Source organism: Zootoca vivipara, chromosome 4 (genome assembly GCF_963506605.1).
Source record: "Zootoca vivipara chromosome 4, rZooViv1.1, whole genome shotgun sequence".
NCBI lineage: Eukaryota > Metazoa > Chordata > Lepidosauria > Squamata > Lacertidae > Zootoca > Zootoca vivipara.
In genome coordinates this window covers 37,823,993-37,849,266 of record NC_083279.1, presented here as the reverse complement: position 1 = coordinate 37,849,266, position 25,274 = coordinate 37,823,993, and the positions used below count along the sequence as shown (strand labels likewise).

Sequence of the window (25,274 nt, the reverse complement as noted above, 5' to 3'; positions counted from 1 at the left end):
CTTGGCAAGGGTGCCCACTTGAATGAAATATTGGGGGGAGGGTCCAGGGAGACCCCCACGTCGCATAATCGATCACAAGATGCGGCGCACGCACACCATTTGAATGGCAATGGAGGCCAAAGGGATATCAGCCCCTAGGAGTTGCGTTTTAGAGAGCAACATTGTCTTCCAGAAGTAGTGCCGAAACCCTTGTGCTCAAGCTTTTATTTTGGTGGGCCAGGGAAAGGCGTCCAACAGGGCAAGAAGATTTTGCAGTTAACATAACTACCTCAGGTACTTGGAGTGGGCTATAAATAGACATGCAGTTTAAAACTGGTTTGATGACATTGGGTTGCTTTGAGTTTTTGGCTTGCTTTGAAAACCACTTTAGAGACTCCCTACCTTTAGAAAAGTGATTATTAAATAAATAACAGGGAAGAGAGAATGGCCTGCAGTGGACAAACACCTGCTGTCTTCCCCCTTAAAACCTATTATGCTCCTATTTGCCCTTTTAAAAAACCTGCTGGGTGTGCAGTGCTTTCCACTGCAAAGATGGCAGATTTGCAGGGGCAGACCATTTCCCCAGTATGTTGTGTCATTTTGCCTTAACTACATGTAGATCTCAAATAACCCACCCTACTGACATAAGAAACCATTCAAGTTTAACAGATAGAGGATTATATTTCAATAGGTTCAATATTTCTTGAACTACAGAAGAGTTATTAACAGACAGACATAAAATGAAACATATTTTAATACTTGTTTATGCTTCAATTCTCCACGTACCGGAGAATCAGAATGGAGATGAGAAGAAAAAAGAAGATGTAAGGAGAAATGGAGTTTGGGTTAGTTTCAATGGTATAGAAGAAAACAGTGAGGAAATGTTTAAGTTGATATTGCATCCTTTTATTAACCTTCAGTTGCAGGCATTTGTGCCTTAGGCCAAATGAAAACAGAGGCACAGCCAACTGCATATTTAAGTATGGCCACAGCTGTAGAAAGTTAAATATGTGCTTATAGCTCGAGCCTCAGCTAATAAATGTGCATAAAAACAAAATAATCAGTCTTATTTGGCAACGAATCACATTTGGGGGAATGACATACATAAACAGTTCTATCAGACCTTTCTTTAAAATCATAGTGGAGCAAATGTATGAACCACTATTGTCACCACACATGAATTTGAACAAGTTAATATTTACCTAGCCATTCATCACCAAAGTAGATCCCAAACAATCCAGAAACTATTCAGCCCAATTTCACAAAATATAAGATTGGTAAATATGTCAATAATGATTGACACAAAGTTGATAAACTCACCACTCATACTAGCAATTTTGTTCCTTGCTAAATTGTCAGCTAATGTAAAGTCAATTTTAAAAACATTTTCTACTGTACTTTTCAGTGTTTTACATTTATTCTAACTACAACCTTTCTCGAAGCCACCATATATGTTCTGTGAAGATACAAGCCTCGATTTAGTCAACAGGTTGTCATCCACTGCAGCATATTAGTCATCAGTTTTGAAATTGTCACACTTTGCCACCAGCAGTTAGTTGCCTTTCCAAATTACCCATTTCCAAATTATAACTATGACCATCTATTTCACATTTGTAATAAAAATGAGTTTATTTCAAGTTTGAGTTGACTTACACTAAATAATGAAATGGCAAGGTAATATGCTATGCCAAGAATATTCAATGGTTTTGTTATTTTCTGCAATAATTCCTGTGGTTTCACACAGTGGAAATGGCATGATCTCAATCCCATACATTCACATTGTCCAAACACATATTAGAAAAGGGGTACTACCCTAAGTTTCTTTTATAGGTCTATAAAAAGGTAAATGCTTAAGCAGGGGCAGGTACAGCAAAGACACCTGGTAATAATCCCAGGCACACCGAAATCTGGGTTTGCAGGTAAAGCTCAATACAAATACAAATAGAAAATATGCAAGCCGTTCCTATGCAAATATTCACCCAAGGAACATGTGAGTTTTATACAGGATTAGAGCCGTATTGGTCCTGCTGATGTTAACAGAATGTCTTTATGGCTGCTTTATACAATTACTAGGAGGATAGCACACCAGTATATGAATTCAATTTTTGTATCATTAAGAAAGAAATCAAACATACAACTGCTATTATGCTAATACAGAAAATCTAGAAAGAGACTACACTTAGAATATTTTGTTCAGTTCTGGTCTCCACATCTCAAGAAGGATATTGTAGAGCTGGAAACCATGCATTAAGGTCAACCAAAATGATCAAGGGGCTGCAGCAACTCCCTTACAAGGAATGGCTTTTGATCTTCTTGTAATCTTGAGTGTGCATGTCAAGATTATTTAGAGTGTTACTTAACACCTGTTTCCCCCCCTTTCATTGAAAAGGATACCGCCAGAAGGCCACCCAAGCTGTGTTTTATTTTAGTGGGTGTTCTGCAATTGCCTCTCCCAACTCTTACATTTCAAGATGAATAGTTGAATGTCTTCTAAAGCTAAACAAAAACAGCTAGAAGTAGATGCAAAACCCAGGATGTGAAAGAGGGAGCAAAGACTTTGATTTAAAAATGCATTACCTCCTGTAAGGATTTGTGAACACAAAAAGCAAACAAACAATTGAAGCTCTACCTAATGGAAGCAGTAAATATGCCGTGGTAGAAATAATTTCCAGGGAACCAGATCTTGCAGAATATTTGACTTTGGAACAGCACCAGCTGATAAAGCAGCCATACACAAATTCTTAAATTATTTACACAATTTGGCTTTATTTCCATATTACCCTCATCTCCACAGACCTAGCCAAGTATGAAAGGGAGGTTGGGAGCAGCAGTCCATATAACTTAAAAGTCTAAAGTTGGTTCTGCATTGACAACTTCCTGAGTGAAAGTGATTATAGCATGAACTGCCTTTGTTAATTCTTGGTGAATTTCCTGAAGTGTAAGTGAATAATGCAAAGAATGTTGCTGCATCTCTGGGAGGAGGCCTGACCCTTGCTTCCAAGGATGACCTATTATGACGATATGAAAGACAATAAAAGCAAGGAGGCAGGCTAAGGTGCATTATGCCTCATTATGGTTCAAAGTATGCTTGGAATTTATTATACTCTTATATATAAGAATTTAGTAAGTAAACAGTGCCTGAGAACAAGAGACATTTCTTCATATTTGTTCCATTTTTTAAAATCCCTTTCTGAATGGCCAGTGATATATATTTTTGTAAGACATAAAGCAGTTCATGAGCCTTGTAGAGCTTGTTTCACAACTTTCATGCTCCGCTCTAACATGGAAAGAAAAGAGTGTGAATTTATTTTATCATGTGTGTAAATCAGAGGTGGGGAACCTATAGCCCATGGGCCGATGTTGGCCTACCAGTCGATCCAATGTAGCCAGTGAGGCCATTTCCCCCAAACCATGTCCATTGGCTGACATCACTGGGCAATTTGGGATGATGGGTGGAGTTCAATTCTGTGTTGGCTGCTCCTGCTGGTTCTGCAAAAGGAACTGGCATGTGCAGTCAAAGCAGCAGGGATTAACTCCTACTCACCAGCTGAAATATAACAACTGAATGCCCTCATATTTGTGCATACTATACCTAAATACTGATCAACATGCAGACAAAGCAGAAGGAAGAAACTGCATATTTAAAGTTCTTCAGGCAGTAATGCAAACCTGATAGCATTCTTCTCGCCTCAGACTTTAAAATTGAGGTTTTCTGCCCCTTGAGAACCACTGAATAGAAGTGCATAAAATGAGACTTTTCAAGTAGAGAATGCATTTTTTAAAAAATAAACAACCCAATTATTAAAAATGTCTCTGAAATATAGGTTGGTATTAGAGTTAACAAATGTAATATCCTTTGTAAAATGTGGCAATTTTTTTTGGTAGCACATTCAATTCTATTAGAATGGCATTTTGAGAGAAGAATGCATGAAACAAAAGATAATGAATTAATCCAGTACAAAAAGCAACTTGTTTTTGTGAAATAATTTGTTCATTTGAAAGAACTAGGGGAAACTGATGGATTAACAATAGCGATTAACAAGATTTATCATTATAATCCTGGTTCAAGGGTACTTGGACTGCCCAATTCATTTTCACTTAGCAAACACTTATAGCAGAGCTAGGGAAATAGCTGAAACGCCTTCGAGTAAGAATATTTCAGATTCCAAAGCACCAGCAAGCTACTGAGTTAACTGCTCTCCCAAGCTCAACTCCTGAGGGCTATTGATGGCTAACTAGCCATAATGGCTATGTTCTGCCTCCGCAGTTGGAGGCAGTAGTATCAGTTGCCACAACAGGAAGCTGGAGTGCTCGTGCTCAAATTCTGCTTGCAAACTTCCCACAGGCCTCTGGTCGGCCACTGTGAGAACAGGATGCTTGGTTAGATGGGTCACTGTCCTGATCTAGCAGGCTCTATGAGAACACAGTTGCGTAGATCCCACAAGCCCGGAGAGATTACCTCCACCTTTCATCATGAAAGGAAAACAGAAGACAACACACTTGACACTTTCTGGGTTTTCAATTGACTGAAGACACTATTTGCTAATGTTTCCATAGTCACCTTTGACTGGACTTAACTGTCCAGGGCTTGAACTAGAACAATGTGAAGCAAGGTCATGCTTCTTGTGGAACTGTCCCTAATTGTCAGACTTTGTAGCTCTTTCGTGACATAGAATCTTAAGAGTTTGAAGGGACCCAAGGGTCATCTAGTCCAACCCCCAGCACTGCAGGAATCTCAGCTAAAACATCCATGTCAGATCGCCATCCAACTTCTGCTTAAAAAGCTCAAAGGAAGGAGTCCACCACCTCTTGTGGGAGTGTTCCACTGCCGAATAGCTTACTGTAAGAAAGTTTTTTCAAATGTTTAGTTAGAAACTCCTTTATTGTAACTTGAAGCTATTGTTTAGAGTCCTACCCTCCAGAGCAGGAGAAAACAAGCATGTTCCCTCTTCCATGTGACAGCCCTTGAGATATTTGAAGATGGCTATCATATCTCCTCAGACATGCCTAACAGTAGCGTGATTGGGATGCTTTCTCATAAGGTCACTTAGCAAAACAGGTATTTCCAAACCACCAGCTGCACATTAATGCAGAGAAAAAAATAATTTTTCATAATCTTGAGTGAAAAAAGCACCTGGCACAACTTGGGGGCAGGGGTGCTGCTGCTGCTGCTGCTGCTGCTGCGAAAATACACATTAGGCACCTTAATATGAAGCACTGTTTGGTTCATTAAATCAAATTGTTCCCTGTACAGGACAGAGGGGAAACTATTGGGCAAAATATTGCTTGTTCATACTGTAGCCAGTGACAGTGAGTGGTAAAACAAAAATGAATGCTAGAATGACATCTTGACACTTTCTATCCTTAACTTCTTCCTTTTCGATTTATAAAGAGAATTTTGCTCCAATTTATTAGTCGAGATGGAAAAAATAGTACAGACCACAAGTTTGATAGATAATTTAAAGGGATTGTTGTCCTCAGTTTTGTGTGACAAACTGTACCGTATATCCACAATAGAACCTCATTACGGTAAGTCTCTGTCTTTTGCCACTAGATGGTGCAGGTAAACTCTTTTGATGCACTACTGAGGGAAATTGAATGGAATTTTCCATCCCATTATTAAAGGAATGTTTAAGACAGCTGTGGTGTTTTCACATTTAGATACACTGATAGATGGGCTTTGGTTTCTATTCTGAATCCTTAGGATAGCTATGGAAGTGCAAAACTGCATGTTTACAGTTCACTTAATAATACGTAGAGTGAACATCACAGATCTATGGACAAGACCTACAGCCAGAAAAGCGAATTTTAGTTGAGAACTCTAAAAAAAAACAAGACACATAGCCTAGTATATTAAGCACACATATTTACTTAATTTATACAGAACTGAGTAGATAAAATTTCAGATTCACATTAGTGAAAAATCTCTACAAAATGTTCTTGAAAAGCAAAAACAAGACTGGCTATTTATTCAGCATTTCTATTTCATGAAAGCAGGTATGGGTTGTAAAAATAAAGCAGAGTGTTCAGCACAAACTAAATATCTGCATCACTTTTCACAGTTATTTCCATCTACAGTCTGAAGAGGTAGATTTTCAGCAACACCTGAGAACTGAACAGTAACATAACCAGGTGTAATAAAGAGAGGACAACGGATTGGAAAGATAACAGCCCCCAAGCATGTATGTAAACACACTCGAGAATTACAAATGAAAAAGAGTGTTGGCTTTGAGGGTCCTGTGTTGAGAATAGTTTAAGATTCTAGGGCTTAATCGGCAGATGGACTGTGCATTTGAACCACCGGTTACGCAATAGGAAAAACAGTGCACTCCCCCCCCTACACTGTACGCATCATTGCAAAAGGTATAAAGAGATGGACGGTACAAGCAACAGCCTTAAATTTAGCATGATTACTGGATGTCCGCATTTTAAAGCAGCTGTCTGTGGTAAGCATGGGTTGTACAGGTGAAGTACACTGGGGGAAAAAGAGCTGGAGAACAGCAGTGGAATTCCAGATCAGACAAGGACTGAGCTTATGGTCAATGTATGGAATGTCTTTAAGATTTCAGGAAACAAAACTTACGGCAGTTCTACACTTAGAAAAGACAGGAACCGGAAAGAATAGTCAATTCAATTCAATTACTTTTAAGCATTAGTGGCTGCAACACTTAGGGTGTTTTTAGCTATAACGTGGAAGCAATTTCTAATGCACCGGGACCCAAAGTCTACTCTTCTCTAAAGAGAGCAAATGTTACACCAATCCTGGCTACAGGCCAGGCGACCACATACAGTAGTACATTGGGTTGTGGGGTGGGGTGGTTCAGATACACTGCAGTTCTGTCCTTCAAAATTGCATTCAGTTTCAAATTACTTACTATGACATCTTTGCTTACACATATATGCTTTAAAGTATTTGGACAAGGTTTTCTGTTTTGTTTTAAAAGGAGACATCAGAAAATTTCTCTCCAGAGTCAATTACAATCAAATGGTTATGTCTGACAAGGCTCATTCTACTCTTCCTCGCTGTAAACCTCCCACCAGCTTTGCTTTCTTTTACTGTACTTGAAATGCATACCAAAAGAAAAGAGAAAAAAAACTGCAAATGCACCTTATAAGGAATATTAACTGGCCAGTTTCCAAATTAGGTCATTGCAGGTGCCAATTTGATTTTGCTCAATGGTATATTAGGTAACATTCAATAGGGGTGATCCAACCTTTATTTCCTTTCAAGACATCTATTTTGCATTCTGTACATTTCATCAGGAAAAGGGTAGCACATAGTAACATAGCCTGAACATTCAAGTAATTTGCAACTCAGAGAGAATGGGTAGGCAAGGAGAGCACCTACCAACAGTTATGTGCTTGAGTCAGGAATCCGTTAAAAATGAAAACCAAATTACAATACCAGAAATAGGAGTATTTGTATTTTTTCAAACCAATCAGCAACTAGAAAGCTACTGACTGCAAGGCAGAGTTAAACAGCAGCTTTTGACCTAGTAGCACTCTGCCTAGCATTAACAAAGAAAACACTATTGGTCCCTGTCTTTTAAATAAATGAAACACAAGTCCAAATTATGGGGGTATCTGGGCTTTTCCAGGTCAATCTACATTCACAATACTAACCACAAACGCAACAGAAATAAAGTGGAGCCTCGCTTGCTGTATATTATTTACCATAAACTGATGTGCCAAATCTACCAGGTAACCTATAGATACCAGAAGGCACTTTTGCTTACAGGTGTGTTTTATCTAGTCATACATTTTTATTTTACAAAAAGCAATAGTTGAGAAAATAGATCAGAGTATTTCCCCTCTATCACTATAGACGACAAACTGCAGTATCTATACTCTGACCTATCCTTGTTAAATAGGCAAGTAAGTTTTCATGGGAACATGTTTCCAGTCAAATATGTGCATTATGGTCTGCTGTACTGGCTATTAAAGGGACCAACAGATGGAGTGTTATTGATCATTATACCCATTTTCAGTGATGAACACCTTTGTAGCTGTTCATTATTTCACGCTAATCAGGCACCAAACCTAGTGAAGAAAAAATGGCAGAAAAAGGTACTTTTGCCTAGCACCCACAAACCAAAAACCCATTGCATTTTGTTTTTATCAGACAAGCCACAACTACACACATGCATTTGTAGGCAGAAGGTTTTAACTTTTAAGGTTTTATCTCTAGGATGGTGCAAAAGTGTGCTTGAAATGCATCTGAGTTTTGGTTAATTGGACAAACTTTTGAGCACTTCGTTTTCTTCCCTTGTTTCTTCACTTTAACAGGTCAGGCAGCAGTCACTCTATGAATTGACTGTGCAGGACAATCCTGAGAAATATGTGAGTTGTAAACCCTGTTTTCCAGTTGCAAAATTATATAGATTTCAAAGCTGTAGGCAAGACTGCAGCTACACTAAACCCTGTAAGAGTTTTTAGTTTTGTTCATACATATATGAATCCAGTAATGAGCTTCCACTGGCCATCACATCTCCAATTATGGTTCACTGTAGTATTTGGTCATTACAATTTAATACTAAGCCTTAAATCATTTAATAGAAGCAATGATCCCCCCCCCCCCAAACCGAGTTGTGACACTCTGGCCACAATTGTTCCCCTGACATGGTGGTAAATCTGTACACGAGTCTTAGATGACATGGTGATGTGTGCTATGGGGTCAGAAGGAAGGAATCTGCATGCATCCTTTATGATAGTTTGTTTTTAAAAAACGAGGCAGATGTGCAACACAGTTGTGGAAAATTTATAGATAAGCTATTCAATAGCCGCTATGCAGCTTCCTGTACCAGGCAAGTTCTGTTCTAAGAAAATACAGATATGGTAGAAAAAGTAAGAAAATTTTCACCACAAAACTAATAGTTACCACCACCAGTTAAAGTTATACACAAAATATATCTCTCAATACAGTGTTTACACTTTTAGTCAACAAAATCTGCAGTAGGAATGGAACCCAGGCAAACAGTTTTTTCAGAGCCGTCATTTGCCACTGATGATTCAATATCTGGCTGAATTCCTTCTTGCGCTCCATTGGTAGAACTCCCCAGTTCCTCATGCGGAGTGAGTGTGCATGACTGCAACACATGCACAGCTAGATCAACATCTGTTTCTCTTAAAGAAACCTGTTCCTTAAGAACTTCCACCTTCTCATTCAGCTCATTCCTTTCTGTTTGAAGAGCCCTGCACAGCTTTTCCAGACGCTCCAGTTTTATTTGGAAGCCTTTGTATTCTTTGTCCTTCACTGTCTTCTGCAGAAAACAAGCAAGAGATTGCACATGGTGACATTTGTGTGACCTGTTTCTGATTATTCCTCTTGTTGCAGCGGTTGCTGTAATATTATCTGCTCTTTTTATTTTAGGATTGCATGTTTGGTTGGTTTTCATTTATATATTGTTGTACCCTGCATTACAATGAAGAGCATGCTAGAAATACTTGAAATGTTCAGAAACATTATTATAAATTATATGTTCAGAAGCATTAAACAGGGCCCTCCCTTGTTTACCAGAAAGATATTAATAAAAGTGATTTGTATAAAAATAACTGGTAACTATTTCACAAGAGAAAAAGAAAGACAACAGGCAGTACAGAACAAAGAGCTTCTGCTAGTGCAAGGACTTTTGGCTGTGCATCAGAATTTCCCAACCCTCTGGAGCAGATTTGGGAAGGGTGCAGGGGGTACACAGGGAAGGCAAGTTCCACTGCACTAGTGAAATCACTTAGCAGCATACACTGTCCAATGTATTTAGAATATGATTGAAGACATCTATTTAAAAAAAAATTGGTTCACCAAGACAGCCAAGTTATTTGTATGGATAATGACATTAACAAGCTTATCCACAAACATAAAAAGAATCTAAAGCCTTTCTCAGCCACTTTTGTACAGTCTGCTTTCCAATCACAGGTTGAAGACCTGGTGGTTTTGATTCAGCTTCACATTCTACAAAGCTATACAAAACAGGCTACCTGCATAATATATAAGGCACATTGGATTTTTAATCATGAAACCTAATACTCACTTCTTCAGCCATTTGCAAGAGAGCTTTGTTGTTGTTTTCCCATTTTGTGCGCCAAACTATTATTTCTTTTTCCAGTTTTTTTATCTTCTTGGTCATCTGAAACGTTAAAGTTATTGATTTCTTTTAAGCAAAAACTTAAATCCAGGATGACTAACCTTTTGGTGATCACTAACTGCCATGAGCCTTAGCCAGCTGGTGCCTGAGGCCTAAGATTAGCCAATCCTACCTTTTAACTCTCAATGCCTCTTAAGTCACTCAAGCTCACTGTTTAAAATGAGATATTAAAACTGAAAAAAGACATTGTGGGAGGAATTTAACACAGTGCTAAGGTGAATGTTCCATCAGTAGGAAGATTTTCCCTTGTGCAATGGAACTTTCTCCCCTCTCCTCCCCTAGTGCTCCCTAAATGTTTCATTTAAATGTTTTTGTTTTAAGTGCACTATAATATCTCCCACAAGCAAAAAATACCAAGATCACTCAGTTTAATTTTAGTAATTAAAATCATTAATAACTTTAATGGTGATGATTTCAATAATGAAGATGTGCACAGGCTAGCTAGGTCTTTCACAGTGTAATTCTATACCTCTTTTCTCAGAAGTTAAGTTTCACTGAGTTCAATGGGACTTACTCCTGGGTGAATGTATACAGGATTCGGCCACTGGGACTGGGAGGGCAGACCGTAGCAAGAGTCTATGGGCAGGTGGAACCAACTCATTCAAGTTTTGTGTCTGTCCGCTTCCCTGCTGCATTCCAACAGGGCAAAACTGAGGCTAAGGTAGAGCAGTGTTTCCCAACCAGTGTGCCTCCAGATGTTTTGGGACTACAACTCCCATCATCCCTAGCTAGCAAGTCAGGAATGATGGGAGTTGTAGTCCCAAAACATCTGGAGGCACACTGGTTGGGAAACACTGAGGTAGAGGATTCTGACAGGAAATGCCAACTCTGGAGGCAGGCAGGTGGTTGGGAGCTGGATAAGGGGAGAGTAAAGTTGGTGGGGCACCATCCCATTCACCCTAATGGACCTGCCTCCACTGAAAAGGCTGCGGTCTTACTACTATCTCCCCACTGTAGATGAATGAATGAGGCAGATCAGAAAAATAATACATGTAAATAAAGTACCTTTTCCATCTCTTGCCTGAATGTTGTGAAAAGTTCGTTGCTCTTTGCCATTGTTGTCTGGAATTCTTCAAATTTATCCATGTAGAGAGAAAGCTGAAGGAAACAATGCTTAAGTCCTCTATACACGTGCAATATTTAGAGTTACACATAAAATGCAGTAGCCACACACTGGAAATTCCACTATTTGGTAAACAGTGAAATATGTGATTTCAAAATAAAGGAGTTAAAAATAATGATAATAAAGGATTCTTTGTTTTGCTGGGTTGTAGTCAACTAAGTCCTACTCATGAGTAGTCCCACTGAAGTGAACTGCTTTGAGCCCATTCCCCCCCAAGAACTTTTATATAAGCTCTATTCACTCAAGTTTTAAACTCAACCACCACCTATGCACATGCTCTAGGAAAAATCTTGCAAACTAACCATTCATTCTCCCACTCCTCTCTTAGAAGCAACAGGTTAAGGATGCAATGCTACACACAGGTACCTGGGAGAAAGTTGCACTGGACATAATGGTGCTTTCTCCTAAGTAGATGTGTGTAGGACTACACTGTAGGATACCTAACCCATATTAAAGTAATACAAATTCTTTTATTTGCATGGTATGCAATAATGATGCAAAACTTGAGGTGGAAGGGAAGCTACTACAGGAATAACAAGTTCATGAGTGGTTGGGCTGTCAAGGGTGAACGTATCTCATCAGTCCTCCACTAAACGTGAAATGTAAATCCATTACAAACCTTTCAGGACACCCCACAAGACATGTTTTTGCCGAAATCATTCTAGAAACCAAATTCCCAATTGAACTGCTTATTTGTGCCACTATTGACCAAGATCTCTTTTACTTTAAGCTGCAGAATAAGGCATAGAACAAAAAAGCCAAGCCACTGTGTGCACAAAAATGGTTTTAATATTGTTAAGTCATTGCCAATATTATAGGTTAGTATGCAATTTTGTTTCAGCATTGAGTTTCTCAGGGGGACTTTCCCATGCACTATTAGTAAGCACTGGAAAAATAAATAAATAAATTCAGCAGCATTTAGATTTAGGCAGGGCACTACCAAACCAAGAACCAAGGCATTAGAATCTTTTGCCACAAGGTAGAACTTTTCCACATGTCATCATGCAGTGGAGGTTCATATTAAAATCTATTCTTGTTAGCGGGATCATCATACACTAGGAAAGTCTGATTTTTGAGACTTACCTAGCATGACATAAGAGCAGCCACTTAAAAGTGATAAACCCACTCACAAGAATGCTTTCACAAGTACCTGCATTATGGCCCAAAAACAGCCACCTTGGGGGAAAATAATAGTCCTGTGAATTTGCCAAAGACCAGTCAAAACGTACCCAGCACCATCAGAACAACAAATGAGTTAATTACTGTTTTCTAACAATAACAATAATAATGGGCTCAAGCTAGTGCAAGGATTTCCCCTTGTGCAACAGAACTATTCCCTCTCCTCTCATGTGCCCCTCCACCAAATCTAGCCAGAAAAGTTGGGGGAAACCCCAGCACAGATTTAGGGGGCTAGGTGAGCAGGAAGCTACTCATTATCTCAAGAGTTCACCAATCTTGCACTATTATGCAAGGGGGATGGAATTTCCCAACAGTCTTATCTTGCCTCTCCCAGGGACTTCTTGTGGGTTTCCAACTTGTTTCACTGATTTGCTAGTTTCTGAAAATGTTTTAGAAATTCTAAGAGATCAAATAATTTTCTCAATCACGTCTGTAACTAAGTCATTAACATCCTTAAAGCAGCAAATGTTTAAATTAGTTTACCTGCTGTTTTAATTGAGCTTCTTGCTGTTTCATCTGTTCACACTTGTGTCTAGACTCAGTAGCCTCTTTTAGTAGCTGAAGAGGAAGAAAAAATGTATTGTCTTCATACCAAAGAAAACACATAATCTACATTTTGTTAAGCCTTTATTCTTCATATTTTATGCAAAAGAGATTCTAAACGAAGTTACTTATTGGCAGAAGACACTTACCTGCCTGCATTCAAATTTTGAGCCATTTTTTCCAAGTCAATTAGAACAAATGTATTTGTTTCAATTAAAGTGGTGATACATGAAAAACACTGGGACCCAGGTGGCGCTGTGGTTAAACCACTGAGCCTAGGGCTTGCTGATCAGAGGGTCGGCGGTTCGAATCCCTGTGATGGGGTGAGCTCCCGTTGTTCGGTCCCAGCTCCTGCCAACCTAGCAGTTCGAAAGCACGTGAAAATGCAAGTAGATAAATAGGAACCGCTACAGCGGGAAGGTAAACTGCCTTTCCGTGTGCTGCTCTGGTTTGCCAGAAGCGGCTTTGTCATGCTGGCCACATGACCTGGAAGCTATACGCCGGCTCCCTCGGCCAATAATGCGAGATGAGCGCGCAACCCCAGAGTCGGTCACGACTGGACCTAATGGTCAGGGGTCCCTTTACCTTTTTACATGAAAAACTAGAGAGAGACAAATTTACAAATAAATTCAAAAATGTGAATATATTTAGCTGGTCTTATCTGGTTTTGTTTAGCAGTTCCTATTAACACTATTGCAGAATTCCACTCCTATATAGGAGATAGTATCACTGGTTATTATATCCTAACTACTGGAGATCCTACAACACTACTGCAGATTTTTCTCTGCAAAGACAAAGGTTTGGTTTTGGATAAACATCACTGGAAGGATGTTTTGAGTTTAAGTGCACTGAAGAATTTAATGCACCATGGATCACACAATGTGATGATCTGGTGTTCTGCAACATACTTTAATTGTTCACTAAAAATACACAGCTTTTGTTGAGTAACTACAGAATTATCTGTTCAAAATATTTTGAATTTATGGAATTATCAATATGTTAATCTAAAGATTTTCTTGTAGCAGTTTTTTTTAATGCTCTCATAAAACTGCTAGGCATCCCAGCCATCAAGCGTTAACGCACCTGTATTTATTCTGAGCAGAAGAAAAAATAATGGTATGTAGAAATGCATTACTAAGCTGCTAAGAGGTAATGAGAACAGCAAGAAACAAAGCTGCATATATATGTAAGTAAGTAAGTAAAACTTTAACATGGCCAAAGACCAGCAAAAGAGTAATACAATTCAATCCATAATTTATAATAAAATTGAGCACTACACAGTTTTAAAATTTTATAACATATTACATGGCTGTTATAAAACTGAGCCTCTGTTGCCTCTCCATCTGCTATGGGTTAACTAGGATCTTTATCTTTGGTGGTTGCTTTCGTCATGACATGTCTTATTCTTGTCACCAAGTAGCAATATTTAGCTACAGCCCTAGTGGTCTCTATATCAGTGTCAGCTAGCAGATAATTGGTGTAAGCTTCTCCTGATCGACCGGGTTGTTTGGCTAGGAGCGGTTCAATTAGCTCTTTTCTCGTCTCTTGGTATAACGAACAGTGTAGCAGAACGTGCCCGATTGTTTCAATCTCTTTGTTGTTACCTGGGCATAATCTTTGATCAAAGGGAGTATTGTTATACCTACCAGCTAATAGCGCTGAGGGGAGAACGTTGAAGCGTGCCCTAGAAAATGCCCAACTGCGTATATATGTATACCTGAAGGAGTATCTCCACCCCCATCGTTCAGCCTGGAGAGATCCACCACTGAGGGCCTTCTGGCAGTTCCCACACTGCAAGAAGTGAAGCTACAGGGAACCAGGCAGAGGGCCTTCTCGGTGGTGGTGCCCACCCTGTGGAATGCCCTCCCATCAGATGTTAAGGAGATGAGTAATTATATAACATTTAGGAAACATCTGAAGGCAGACCTGCATAGGGACATTTTTGTAAGGTTTAAGGTTTTACTGTATTATGTTTTTATATGTGCTGGAAGCTGCCCAGAGCAGCTGGGGCAACCCTGTCAGATGGGTGGGGTACAAATACATACATACATACATAAAGGTAAAGGGTAAAGGGACCCCTGACCATTAGGTCCAGTCGTAACCGACTCTGGGGTTGCGCGCTCATCTCGCATTATTGGCCGAGGGAGCCGGCGTATAGCTTCCAGGTCATGTGGCCAGCATGACAAAGTCACTTCTGGCAAACCAGAGCAGCACATGGAAACGCCGTTTACCTTCCCGCTGTAGCGGTTCCTATTTATCTACTTGCATTTTGACGTGCTTTCGAACTGCTAGGTTGGCAGGAGACATACATACATACATATTTGTTATTATTTATATATTATATATTTTTGTGCTACAAATTTACTTCATGCCAGTGAACTGTGTAGAAGTTGCCAAACTGCACATTCTAGAGAGGACTTCTGACCTATACAGATTACTGATAAGTTTGCTAACATACAGTAAGCACTCGACAGAACATTCAACTAGAGCAGTTTACCATTTGTTCTAGTTAATAGTTTCAGGCCTAAAACGCACTACTGTACCAAGTTACTACTGTGTTTCTCCGAAAATAAGCCATACCCAAAAAATAAGCCATACCCCGAAAATAAGCCATAGTGATAGGCAGTTTAACCTTATAGGCTAAACTGTACCATACTTAATAAAAAAAGACATCCCCTGAAAATAAGCCACCATGTTTTTTTTGAGGATAAATAAATATAAGACGGTGTCTTATTTTTGGAGAAACACTGTACCAGAGGGAAAATTTAGGCATACTCAAATACTTTTCTTGCAATCAGAAATACTTACAAACTCCCTCTCTCTCTGATGCTTCTCTTCTGCTTCTTTTATAAGCTGAGTTGTTTGCTGAAGCTTGGCATCCACCAGCTGCTGTTGCAGTTCTTTATGCTTGAAGACTTTGTCCATGTGCTAGAAGAAAGCATGAATGTTGGTACCACCAATACCTAGTCAACATTTTCAGAAGATTCAAAACTGAATTTGCATTTCAGACATTTTTTTTACTTTAAAGTTACCCTCATCTTCATCATGGCTCTTACCTGGTTTAACTAACTGGCCACCACCACATACGGAAAGCCAGCGAAAAGAATGGCCCTCTTTGTTCCTCTACTGGAGCTCTGCTCTTTCTGTAAATTGAAGGAACTATTCCATTTGCTGAAAGGCAACTCTGGATATAACCCAGAGTGTCTGAAAGAGCCGGGACCTGTTGCCTTCCAGATATTGCTGGACTGCAACTCTCATCAGCCCCAGCCACCATGGCCAATGGACAGGGATGACAGAGTCAAGAGCACAGGTGGAGGACCACAGGTTCCCCACATTGCTATACAGAAACATTGTATAGATCAAACATTTGCTCCTAAGTTGAGGTAAGTAGAATTTGTAGTCCTTTCTGTATTTCTCCATAGCGTGCAAGTACTGCATCTTATGAAGTCAAGCTTTAAATGACGTCTCCTTCCTTCTATATGTGACCTTTGATTATTAATGACTTTGTCAAATGCATTTCCTACGGCCAGAAGCTCCTGCATCACATTCAAACCTAAGAGTAAATATGATCATTTGAGATAATTTATCATCAAGCTATAATATTCCAAAATGAAATGCTATTGAATAACAGAGCAATGTCTGAAACAGCGAAGGACTAATAAATTCACTTACTTCTTCTCGCAGTGTATATTGTTCTACAAGTTTCTTCAACTTCTCCCCCAATTCAATATTTTCCTGGCGAAGCTTTGCATTGTGTATGCCATGCTGTTCCAGCTGCGCCTGAATTTCATTTAGTGTGATCTGGAAGTGGGCAGTTGCTTCTTTACGTCTCTCTTCCTCTTCACGGGCTTGCTGCATGTTCTCTTCCTTTTACCAAGGGAGATTAAAGCAACACGTTTTTACTACTGTAATTATTTTGGGCAACAGTAAAATAAGCAAACTTTGTGAGGACGGGTCTAGTAGGACACCCTAATTTTAACTTCTAGGTAAAGGGACCCCAGACCATTAGGTCCAGTCGTGACCGACTCTGGGGTTGCGGCGCTCATCCTGCGTTATTGGCCGAGGAAGCCAGCGTACAGCTTCCAGGTCATGTGGCCAGCATGACTAAGCCGCTTCTGGCAAACCAGAGCAGTGCACACAAACGCCGTTTACCTTCCTGCTTTACCTATTTATCTACTTGCACTTTGACGTGCTTTTGAACTGCTAGGTTGGCAGGAGCTGGGACCGAGCATTGTTTTGAGAAAGCGAGGCATTGGGAGGGGTTGGCTAATGGATGATCTGCATGTAGCCAGTCTTGAAAGCCACACAAGCTATCTATAAAATTGGACAGTTTGGGCAGAGGTTTTTTTGAAGCTCGTGCATGGACTGATCGGCTGCAGGGCCGTGCAGACTGAGGCTACCTGGGGGGGGGGTCACTTTGCCGCTTCTTGAAGGCATCCAAGTGGCAGATTGGAGTGCTTTCTTGTTATGTATACATTGCTTGCTGTTTTGGAATAAAATCTTTAAATCTTCTCACTCACTTGTGTATTTTGTATTGCTTCTGAATCTCATTTTAAAAGAACCACCTTGCCTTTGGCACAGCAATACCCCATACCACCATTTCTGTATGCTGCTTAATCATCTCAAGTGCTCTTACTAATACATCCTTGTCACACTGTACCTGCAATAATTCATTGCGTCCAATATGGGTTTAGAGCTGGATACAAATTGAGAGAAGCCCATCTGCTTTCTAGGCTCTTATCCCTGGGTCCCAGTGTAAAATGTATTAACATCCTTGTTCAGAGACACATTTCCAGGGTATAACCAGTGGTCAACTCTTAAAGGATCAAGCATCTTTGCTATAACATAGCATCAAGGAATAAACTAAACTGGTGCTCGATAGACCGTGTTCCCATCCATTCCCAATTGTTTTCCATTTTGCTATACTATTGTTTAGATATATCCCAGGCAGCCACTCTATTTTTAGAAAACCATATTGCTCTCAGAATCTGCTTCATGTGCTATCTTATCAAACTGACCTTTAAAGTTTTATTATGGCGTTGAAGCTCACGACAGAGAGATTCCAGTTTGCTGCGTGCTAGAATTGCCTTGCTGTGCTCACTCTGCAAGTGGACCTTCTCTTTCACAACCTGTGCTTGTTTCTTCTGCAACATCTTCATTTGCCTTTGAACATTTCGGCTCTCCTCCAACTAAATGAGAAAAAGACGAGGTTTAAAAAAACCAACCTATTCTTTGCCATTACCCTTTAGAACTGAATTGGTTTTCTGTAGCTACAGTCTCTAACAGATTGCATTTGTTTTCAATTGACAGACTGATATCAGATACAGAATAGGCCATAAGCCAACAGAACCAGAACCTCACAATCACAACTTGTTACAGAATCATAAAATTGTAGAAATTGAAGGGAGTCTGAGGATAATCTACTCCAACTTCCTGCAATGCAGGAATATGCAGCTGTCCCATACGGAGATCAAACCTGCAATCTTGGAGCACCACACACTAACCAACTGAGCTATACACTTAGATTATCTATGTTTCATTTCATTATAAAGGAGCATAATCAAATCCAGGTAAGATTGAGGACTGCTATGGCCTCTTATCCAGAGTGGAAAGATCTATTTTAAAGAAGAGGGTCAACACCTCCCAGTTATTTTAGTTTGCAATATTTGCTACCCTTGTAGTATAACTGGAGGCTTGGACTGCGGTGATGGCTAGGTGTCCTTACCCCCATCAACTCAGCCAGCACAATGCATACACCTATAACCAATATGCCTGCTTACTTCCGAAATAGCTTCAGAACAGGATTCACAGTGCTAGTTTCTTTCAGAATCTTGTGACTTTGGAATCCACATCCTTTCTCCCCCCCCCCATTGTCCTACCATGAATTAAAGCAAGTTTCTCAGCAAATCTTTTAGAACTTTTTATCTGACAAGACAGTAAGTGCACATAGACAACCTATCCTAGGTTGACCTCCATCTACAGAATTCCCTACGCAAGATTTGTTACATTCTAAACATTTTATGAATTGAATACACAGCAGATCTGGGGTGCATGCAGGGGGAAGGAGAAGAAGGGGAAGACCTGTTGCATAACCAGAAGCCCAGTCTGCTGTCACACGGACATGTTGGATACAACCCAGAAACTAGGGGCATGATCCCACATAAACATGCACACACTTTTTTCTCTAAGAATTTGTGTGCATGGGAATTATCCATTGTGCATGAGAGAGGGAACAGGCAATCTTGCAGTCAACAATACATCTGAATGATAGCTGGCGTCTTGACTAAAAACAACTAGCCAAAACACATGTAAATACCATTTGCTCTATATTTATACATATTCCAATTACAGCTTGGGTGTGGAACCTATGACTGTCCAGTTGCTGCTGCACTATATTGCTTCTGACTTGTGCTGATTGGGGCTGATGGATGTTGGAGTCACAGGTTTCCCACCTCTGAATTAGAGAGTCTTTGAATGAAGCAGCAACAGAAAGTATAGTTCTGCTTCCTCACCTTTATCAAAACCAAAGAATGTCTTAACATGCAACCATGAGTTTTACGTTTAAAATGTTCCCTCATTTTTGAGAGGACAGTGCCAAATAACATACATAAACAAAATATTTTTTCCATGATCCTGTTATAATAAGCTTTTACCAAGCTGATATTAAGCAGTATAGAAACGGTGCAAATAACAACGTTAAGACATTTAGTTGTTCTTGACATTTGACATTTCAATCGGTTTCTGTTGGTTGTAGGAACATTCAAAACAATGAAACTCCAGTGCCAAAATACCTATGCATGTTTACAGAGTTAATTTGCAACTACAGAGAAAGCACGTGACTTTAATTGTAGTACATAATTACCAGATCAGCATATTTCTTGCAGAGTGCAGCCAACTTTTCTTCTGGAGTAGCAAGAGTATTTAAAGCTTGCATCAATAAGAGTACTTCTTTCCCTACAGACCAAGAAGAAAAGTATTTTAGAAGCATTACCAGAACATTTTGTGCTCTGAATAACATATGTTGACAGTAGAACATGGAATGTTTATAATTATGCCTAGAAATTGCAAAGAATTAGGCAATTATCAACAAAAAAAGCAACAAGAACTTTGGTACAATACAAGGCCACATTACTGAAAAAGGGCCTAAGAAGTTTGATACAGTAGGAATACTGGACAGTTCTTAAGATCTCTACATCTCTGGCCAGATGGGCGGGGTATAAATAATAAATTATTATTATTATTATTATTATTATTATTATTATTATTACTACATCGAAGACAAAGTGGTGAAACACAGCAAGGCATTCTTCAAAGTACCATAAACAAGAGTCTTGCCGGATCAGGCAAAAGGCATATCTGGACTAGGATCCTATTCTCACATTGCGAAGCAGAGGCCTATGGGAAGTCCACATGGAGGACTTGACTACAACAGTGATCTCCCCACTTCCAATTCCCAGCATACTGCCCCCAACACTGAAGGTAGAACATAGCCTTATTCTCCAGTTATCAGAATGTCTCATCATTTTCTAAAAATAGACTTGATAAAGCAAAGGGGAAAAAGCAAAGAGCAAGGCAGTAGAAGAACCTTCAGTTGGGTGTCCTAATCCCCTGATCAGCACTGAGAGGGAGTTAAGCTTGAGTGGAAGTGTGTCTCTGCCAGGTTCTGCTCATGGGGGGGAGGTACTCAACTACCACAGAGGCCTCCACTGTGACTACCAAAAGCACAGGCTGTTGAAAAGCTATTGCTGACATGAACTACCATAGGGTTCCAAAACAGGGAGTAGATCAAGGACAGGGATGTATCCACCTGATCCTAAGTCAGTCATTTCATTAGAGAAGGGCCTGATCTGAGCATGTCTCCTGCACCAGCCTAGAGCTGCCACAACAAAGACTCCCTCTCCCCGCATACACATCTCTGGTCCTAACTGGCAGGGCTATGGCAGAGGATCCATTACTTCACACCACCTTAGCCCATCTTTCAACTGCTATGTTATCAAGAAATGTAAACAAGTGTTTTATTTTTTTCAATGCTGGACAACCTAACTTCAAAAGTCAAGGTGCAATTATTTATCCTGGTTCAGCACTGTCATATACCTAAGTTTTTCTCTTTGCCTTTCTCACTTTCTGGGTCTTGCTGGCCATCAGGTGGGTCAGTACGAGTCTCTTCTCTTCCAGGGGTCTCCTCTCGCACTTCCTGAGGGCAGAATGCTGCTCCCAACACATTTCTGTTTCTGGGAATAAAATCCTCTGCCTCCTCCAACGCACCTGCATTTTCCGCGCCATCATAATTTGTATCTGAATGTTGCAACATTGTATTCAGCGCAGTGCACTTGCTGTTCCTCAGCTGCCGGTCCAGGCTGTTCCTTCCAAATTTACAGCGTTGATGTTCTTCCTCAGTAAGCAGCATATGCTTTGAAGGGAGAGAAAAGACCTCAGGTTACCCAGGCGAAAAAGAACCCTTTGTATTTCCTCCCGAGATTAACACACGGCACCGACAAAATCCCATATATTATTATTTTATTTTACAAATGACATAGCAGCAGGCTAGGGATGCCAGAGCAAACGCTTCTAGTTAACCGTGCCTCGGTACAATCCCTCGCGGCACAGTCCACTTCTCCTGAAAAGAGCTGAGGATTGTGCGGGGCACAAAGAGCGCGGCGGGAGATGCTACCCGCCACCCGAGGAGCCGAGAAGGTCCCTGAAAAGCGAGGACCGGGAAGGGACGGCACCGAGATACGGGGGGGGGGAGCGCGACTACCGGAGCCTTTTGTCCCGATGCGCGGCTGTTGCTCAGCTGAGCGCGTGAGGAGAGCGCGGCGGCAAGCGGTTTACCTGCTCCGCCATCCGCCTCGTCCCCCACCACCGAGGACCCGAGGAACCTGCGAAGCCGGAAGCTCGCTGGCGGAGGGGCTAGAACGGCGCCAAGGGGAGGAGGAGGGATTTCCGCTCCCTGCCGCTTAAATACCCGGCTATTGCCGGAGCTCCGTCGCGTGCGCCCCGGGGGCGGGGCTTGGGCGCGCACGCGGGAGAAAGGACGTCAAAGCGGCATCTGCCGCGCCGGCCTGAGGCGAAGAAAGCGCAGACGAAGCGGGGGTTGCTTTGGGAACAATGGAGTTCCATCCCCAAATGGGAGGGCAGCCCAGGTTTTTTGTGGGTTTTTTTTAATGTACACACACCCGCTCTCTCAGTGCCATGGGGAATTTCGAAACAAACGGATACGGGGAAAGATGCATGGTTAACTGGGCTCCAGCTTTAGGAAATAAGCTACGGATTAGGTTGGAAAAGTTTATGGAATATTGGCCATAATTTATATTGAAATAGGATCATGAAGGGAAATTAAGGTAATGAAAATATATGATGCTCCACTTATTAGAAAAGAAAAAGCTATTCATTTAGCCTATTGGAATCTTTGGTAATAGCACGGGGGGAAGGGGGGAGGACAAGGAATCAACGTTTTGTGACGGCAGCAAGATTTCTATATGCAAAATATTGGAGACTTCTGAGCATATCATCTTAAACAGAAAAGTTAGGTCATGTGGGAATTGTCATCTATAGTTAAATTACCTAATTAAGGGTCAAAGAAACAAATGGAGTAAGCTTGTTAAAATGTGGTCATTCTTCAATTTTTGTACAGTAAAATCAATCTTCAGCAAATACACAATTATTGTTTCAATGTTAGATTTATCTTGTTTTACCTAACAATATAGAGTTTGGTTATGGATTACATAGTAATTATTTGTATATTTATCCTGATGTAATAAAATTGTAAAATAATAATTAAGGAGTAGATCCAGATTGTCATGATTTAACTCCCATTGATTACAATGTGTTTACTGGAATCTGGATGCAACTAGGGTTTGATTGGTTTTGATAAAACGATGTAATATGCTCCATCAGTATTTGGTTGCTTATTTACACTGTTTGACCAGGCAGATCTACAAGCTATATGTGATCAGCATATTATGTATTAGCAGCCCATTGTTATCAGGTGGTGCTTGTGTAAAAATTAAAAAGCTGCATTCGCTTAGGTACTCTTTACTAGTTTCTCAAGCAGGATTTGTACAGAATGCATTAGTTGAATTGGATGATTTAAAGAACTTTAGAGTAATCATGCTACATACAATTACTTTGAACACAGGAACTAATATTTTGCTTCCAATCCATATTTAAAAGCTATCTAACAAACTACGTATTCATATCAAGAATAAAGGGCAAACTGTTAAAAAGTAGGGTTCGAGCCATCACTGCTGTTCCATCTGTATAACAAAATTTTCCCCTTCTTTTCTCTGCAGTGGGGGAAAATTTATATATTACACATACAGCCTTCGGCCATATGCATTGTAACTTGCTCAGCAAGGTGGCTACAAGAGACAAAGCCTTTCTTTTGAACTTTTCCAACCTTCCTTGAGTTTTAAGCACGTTAAATTTTTTGCTTTTAATCATTTGGTGAGATTTGAAATGGGTATTGTTACTAAAGCTCAGTCTAGTCAGATTTAATATTAATAAATTATTCTTCTGCAGCACAATCATACTTAGAAGTCATACTGAATTCAATGTGGTTAACTCTGCACTAACTAGGGTTAGGACTGCAGTCTTGCTTTATTATCCAGTTATTGCTTTTATTATATGTTGTAAGCTGCCTGTTCAGTATGCAGGATTAATTCATTTTACATAAGCAGAATACTGGGAGAAGTAAAAGGTGTCCTCCCCTTTCCCATATTTTGCACACTTCACATCTCAGATATGTAGCAAAATATAACCAAGCACCCTTTTTCACATGTTACATTTTACTGGTATTTACCACCCCACATAAGCAAAATTTTCTTCCAATAGTACATAATAGATATCCAAGCAACTACTAAAGTCTTTTTTGTTCACTGTAACAAGTGTCCCACTATCCTTGGACAAATTTGATTAGCAACCAGTCTTCTAACTCTGAAGCTGGAAAAGTGGGTGGAGATACCTACAGCAGTAGTATGAGCAAACTGCTAAGATTTGCTTTGGTAAGCAGGGTCAAGCCATCAAGCCCCCATCTGCTCTTTTAGGCTCTGGATCAGAAAAGGCCAGAGGAAAGGCTTCCTTGACTGCTGCACAGAGGACTCCTGAGTGACAGTGTCCAAGCCAGCGTATTTCCACTTGCCTTCATGAAGCACATGTTGTATGGATGGCTTTCTTGCCCACTGCTTGGTGAGGTGCTCAAACCAACACACACATCCCAGCCTGTTTTTCCAGCAGGAAAAAAAAATCACAGGGGCTTTTAGTGTAGCTTTTGGACAAAGCTGTTTCAATGCCTTTGTCCATCCTTACTGCCCTTTCCATACTGACCTATGGCCTTCGCAGTTGCTGCTGGCCACCAGTGTGTGTGTAAGAGAGAAGCAAAAACTCAACGATCCACATTTTTGGTTTGGCTAAAAAAGGCAGACAGTCAACCAGTGCATACCCACACATAAACTTGCAAGCTTTCCTTCTGAACAGGTGTTTGTTAGCAACGCCTGGGAGATCCGTATGGCAAACCCATATCGATATGATTTTGTTGTATCTGACTCCCATCCCTCGCCAGGAAGGAGGGCTGAAAAATATTAATAACAACTTGCTCACAAAATCCTATTAAGAGACATCTCTTCCTGCTGCTGCAGTCTTTACTACTTTGTGCGGCTACGCGAGAACGGCCGGCCCTCGGCGGGGAAGCCATAACGCCCCGGGAGAAATAGAAACGCAAGAACCGGATTAGCTGAGCTGCAGTTTACCAAGCGGGCGCCACGGGCAGCCAAGCTTCGGTTCCTGCGCCCCGAAACGTACCTGAAGCCCTCACCTCCCCAAGGGCCTCTGCCCCGAGTCGCCCCACACCCAAGAACAGCAGGCGCGCAGGCGCTCCTGGGGACACCGTGCCCCATTTCCTCAAGGAGTCCTTCGAGAAGCCCCTTGCCGTTTCCACTGCGCCACGGGGCAGCAGCAGAGGCCGCGTGGAGAGCAGGCGCCCCCCGCCCCAGGCAACGGAGAACGGCACGGGTGGGCTCTTACCTCAGAGCCGCCTCCTGACGCCCGCGCCGCCGCCTCCTGCCCCTCTCGCTGCTCCTGCGGCGGTGCAGGACTCGGTCCGGTCCCCACAGCGCGGCTACGGTCGACACACGCTAGCTCAGCTCTGCGCGCCGCCATAGTGTGACGGCAGTACCCAAACAAGCCGGCCTACGCCGGAAGCGCCTCCCCTCAGCCAATCACCGACCACCCTTTCCCGTGTCATGTGATGCAGAAGATACGCCCACAGATTGGGCCCGGGTGAAGAGGCTAGTGAGGGAGCGAGCCAAGGA

At 41.0% G+C, this 25,274-nt stretch overlaps 1 protein-coding gene across 4 annotated transcripts; it reads right to left on the bottom strand.

Moving 5' to 3' along the window:
- Positions 1-8,723: 8,723 nt before the first annotated feature.
- On the bottom strand, positions 8,724-25,212 carry TXLNG (taxilin gamma). 4 transcript variants are annotated; one of them, XM_035116091.2, is made up of 10 exons: positions 24,988-25,212; positions 21,088-21,376; positions 19,829-19,920; positions 17,985-18,155; positions 16,639-16,833; positions 15,775-15,894; positions 12,907-12,981; positions 11,127-11,219; positions 10,008-10,103; positions 8,724-9,239 (listed from the first exon to the last, which is right to left on the bottom strand). In XM_035116091.2, exons 1-10 carry the CDS (start codon positions 25,120-25,122, stop codon positions 8,913-8,915), a joined length of 1,593 nt encoding a protein of 530 aa, XP_034971982.2. In that variant the 5' UTR covers positions 25,123-25,212; the 3' UTR covers positions 8,724-8,912. The 4 variants fall into 4 exon arrangements, with proteins under 4 accessions (XP_034971982.2, XP_034971981.2, XP_034971985.2 ...); XM_035116090.2 differs by having other exon boundaries at positions 21,061-21,376; positions 24,988-25,207; XM_035116094.2 differs by having other exon boundaries at positions 21,232-21,376; positions 24,988-25,207.
- Between the last annotated feature and the right edge of the window lie 62 nt (positions 25,213-25,274).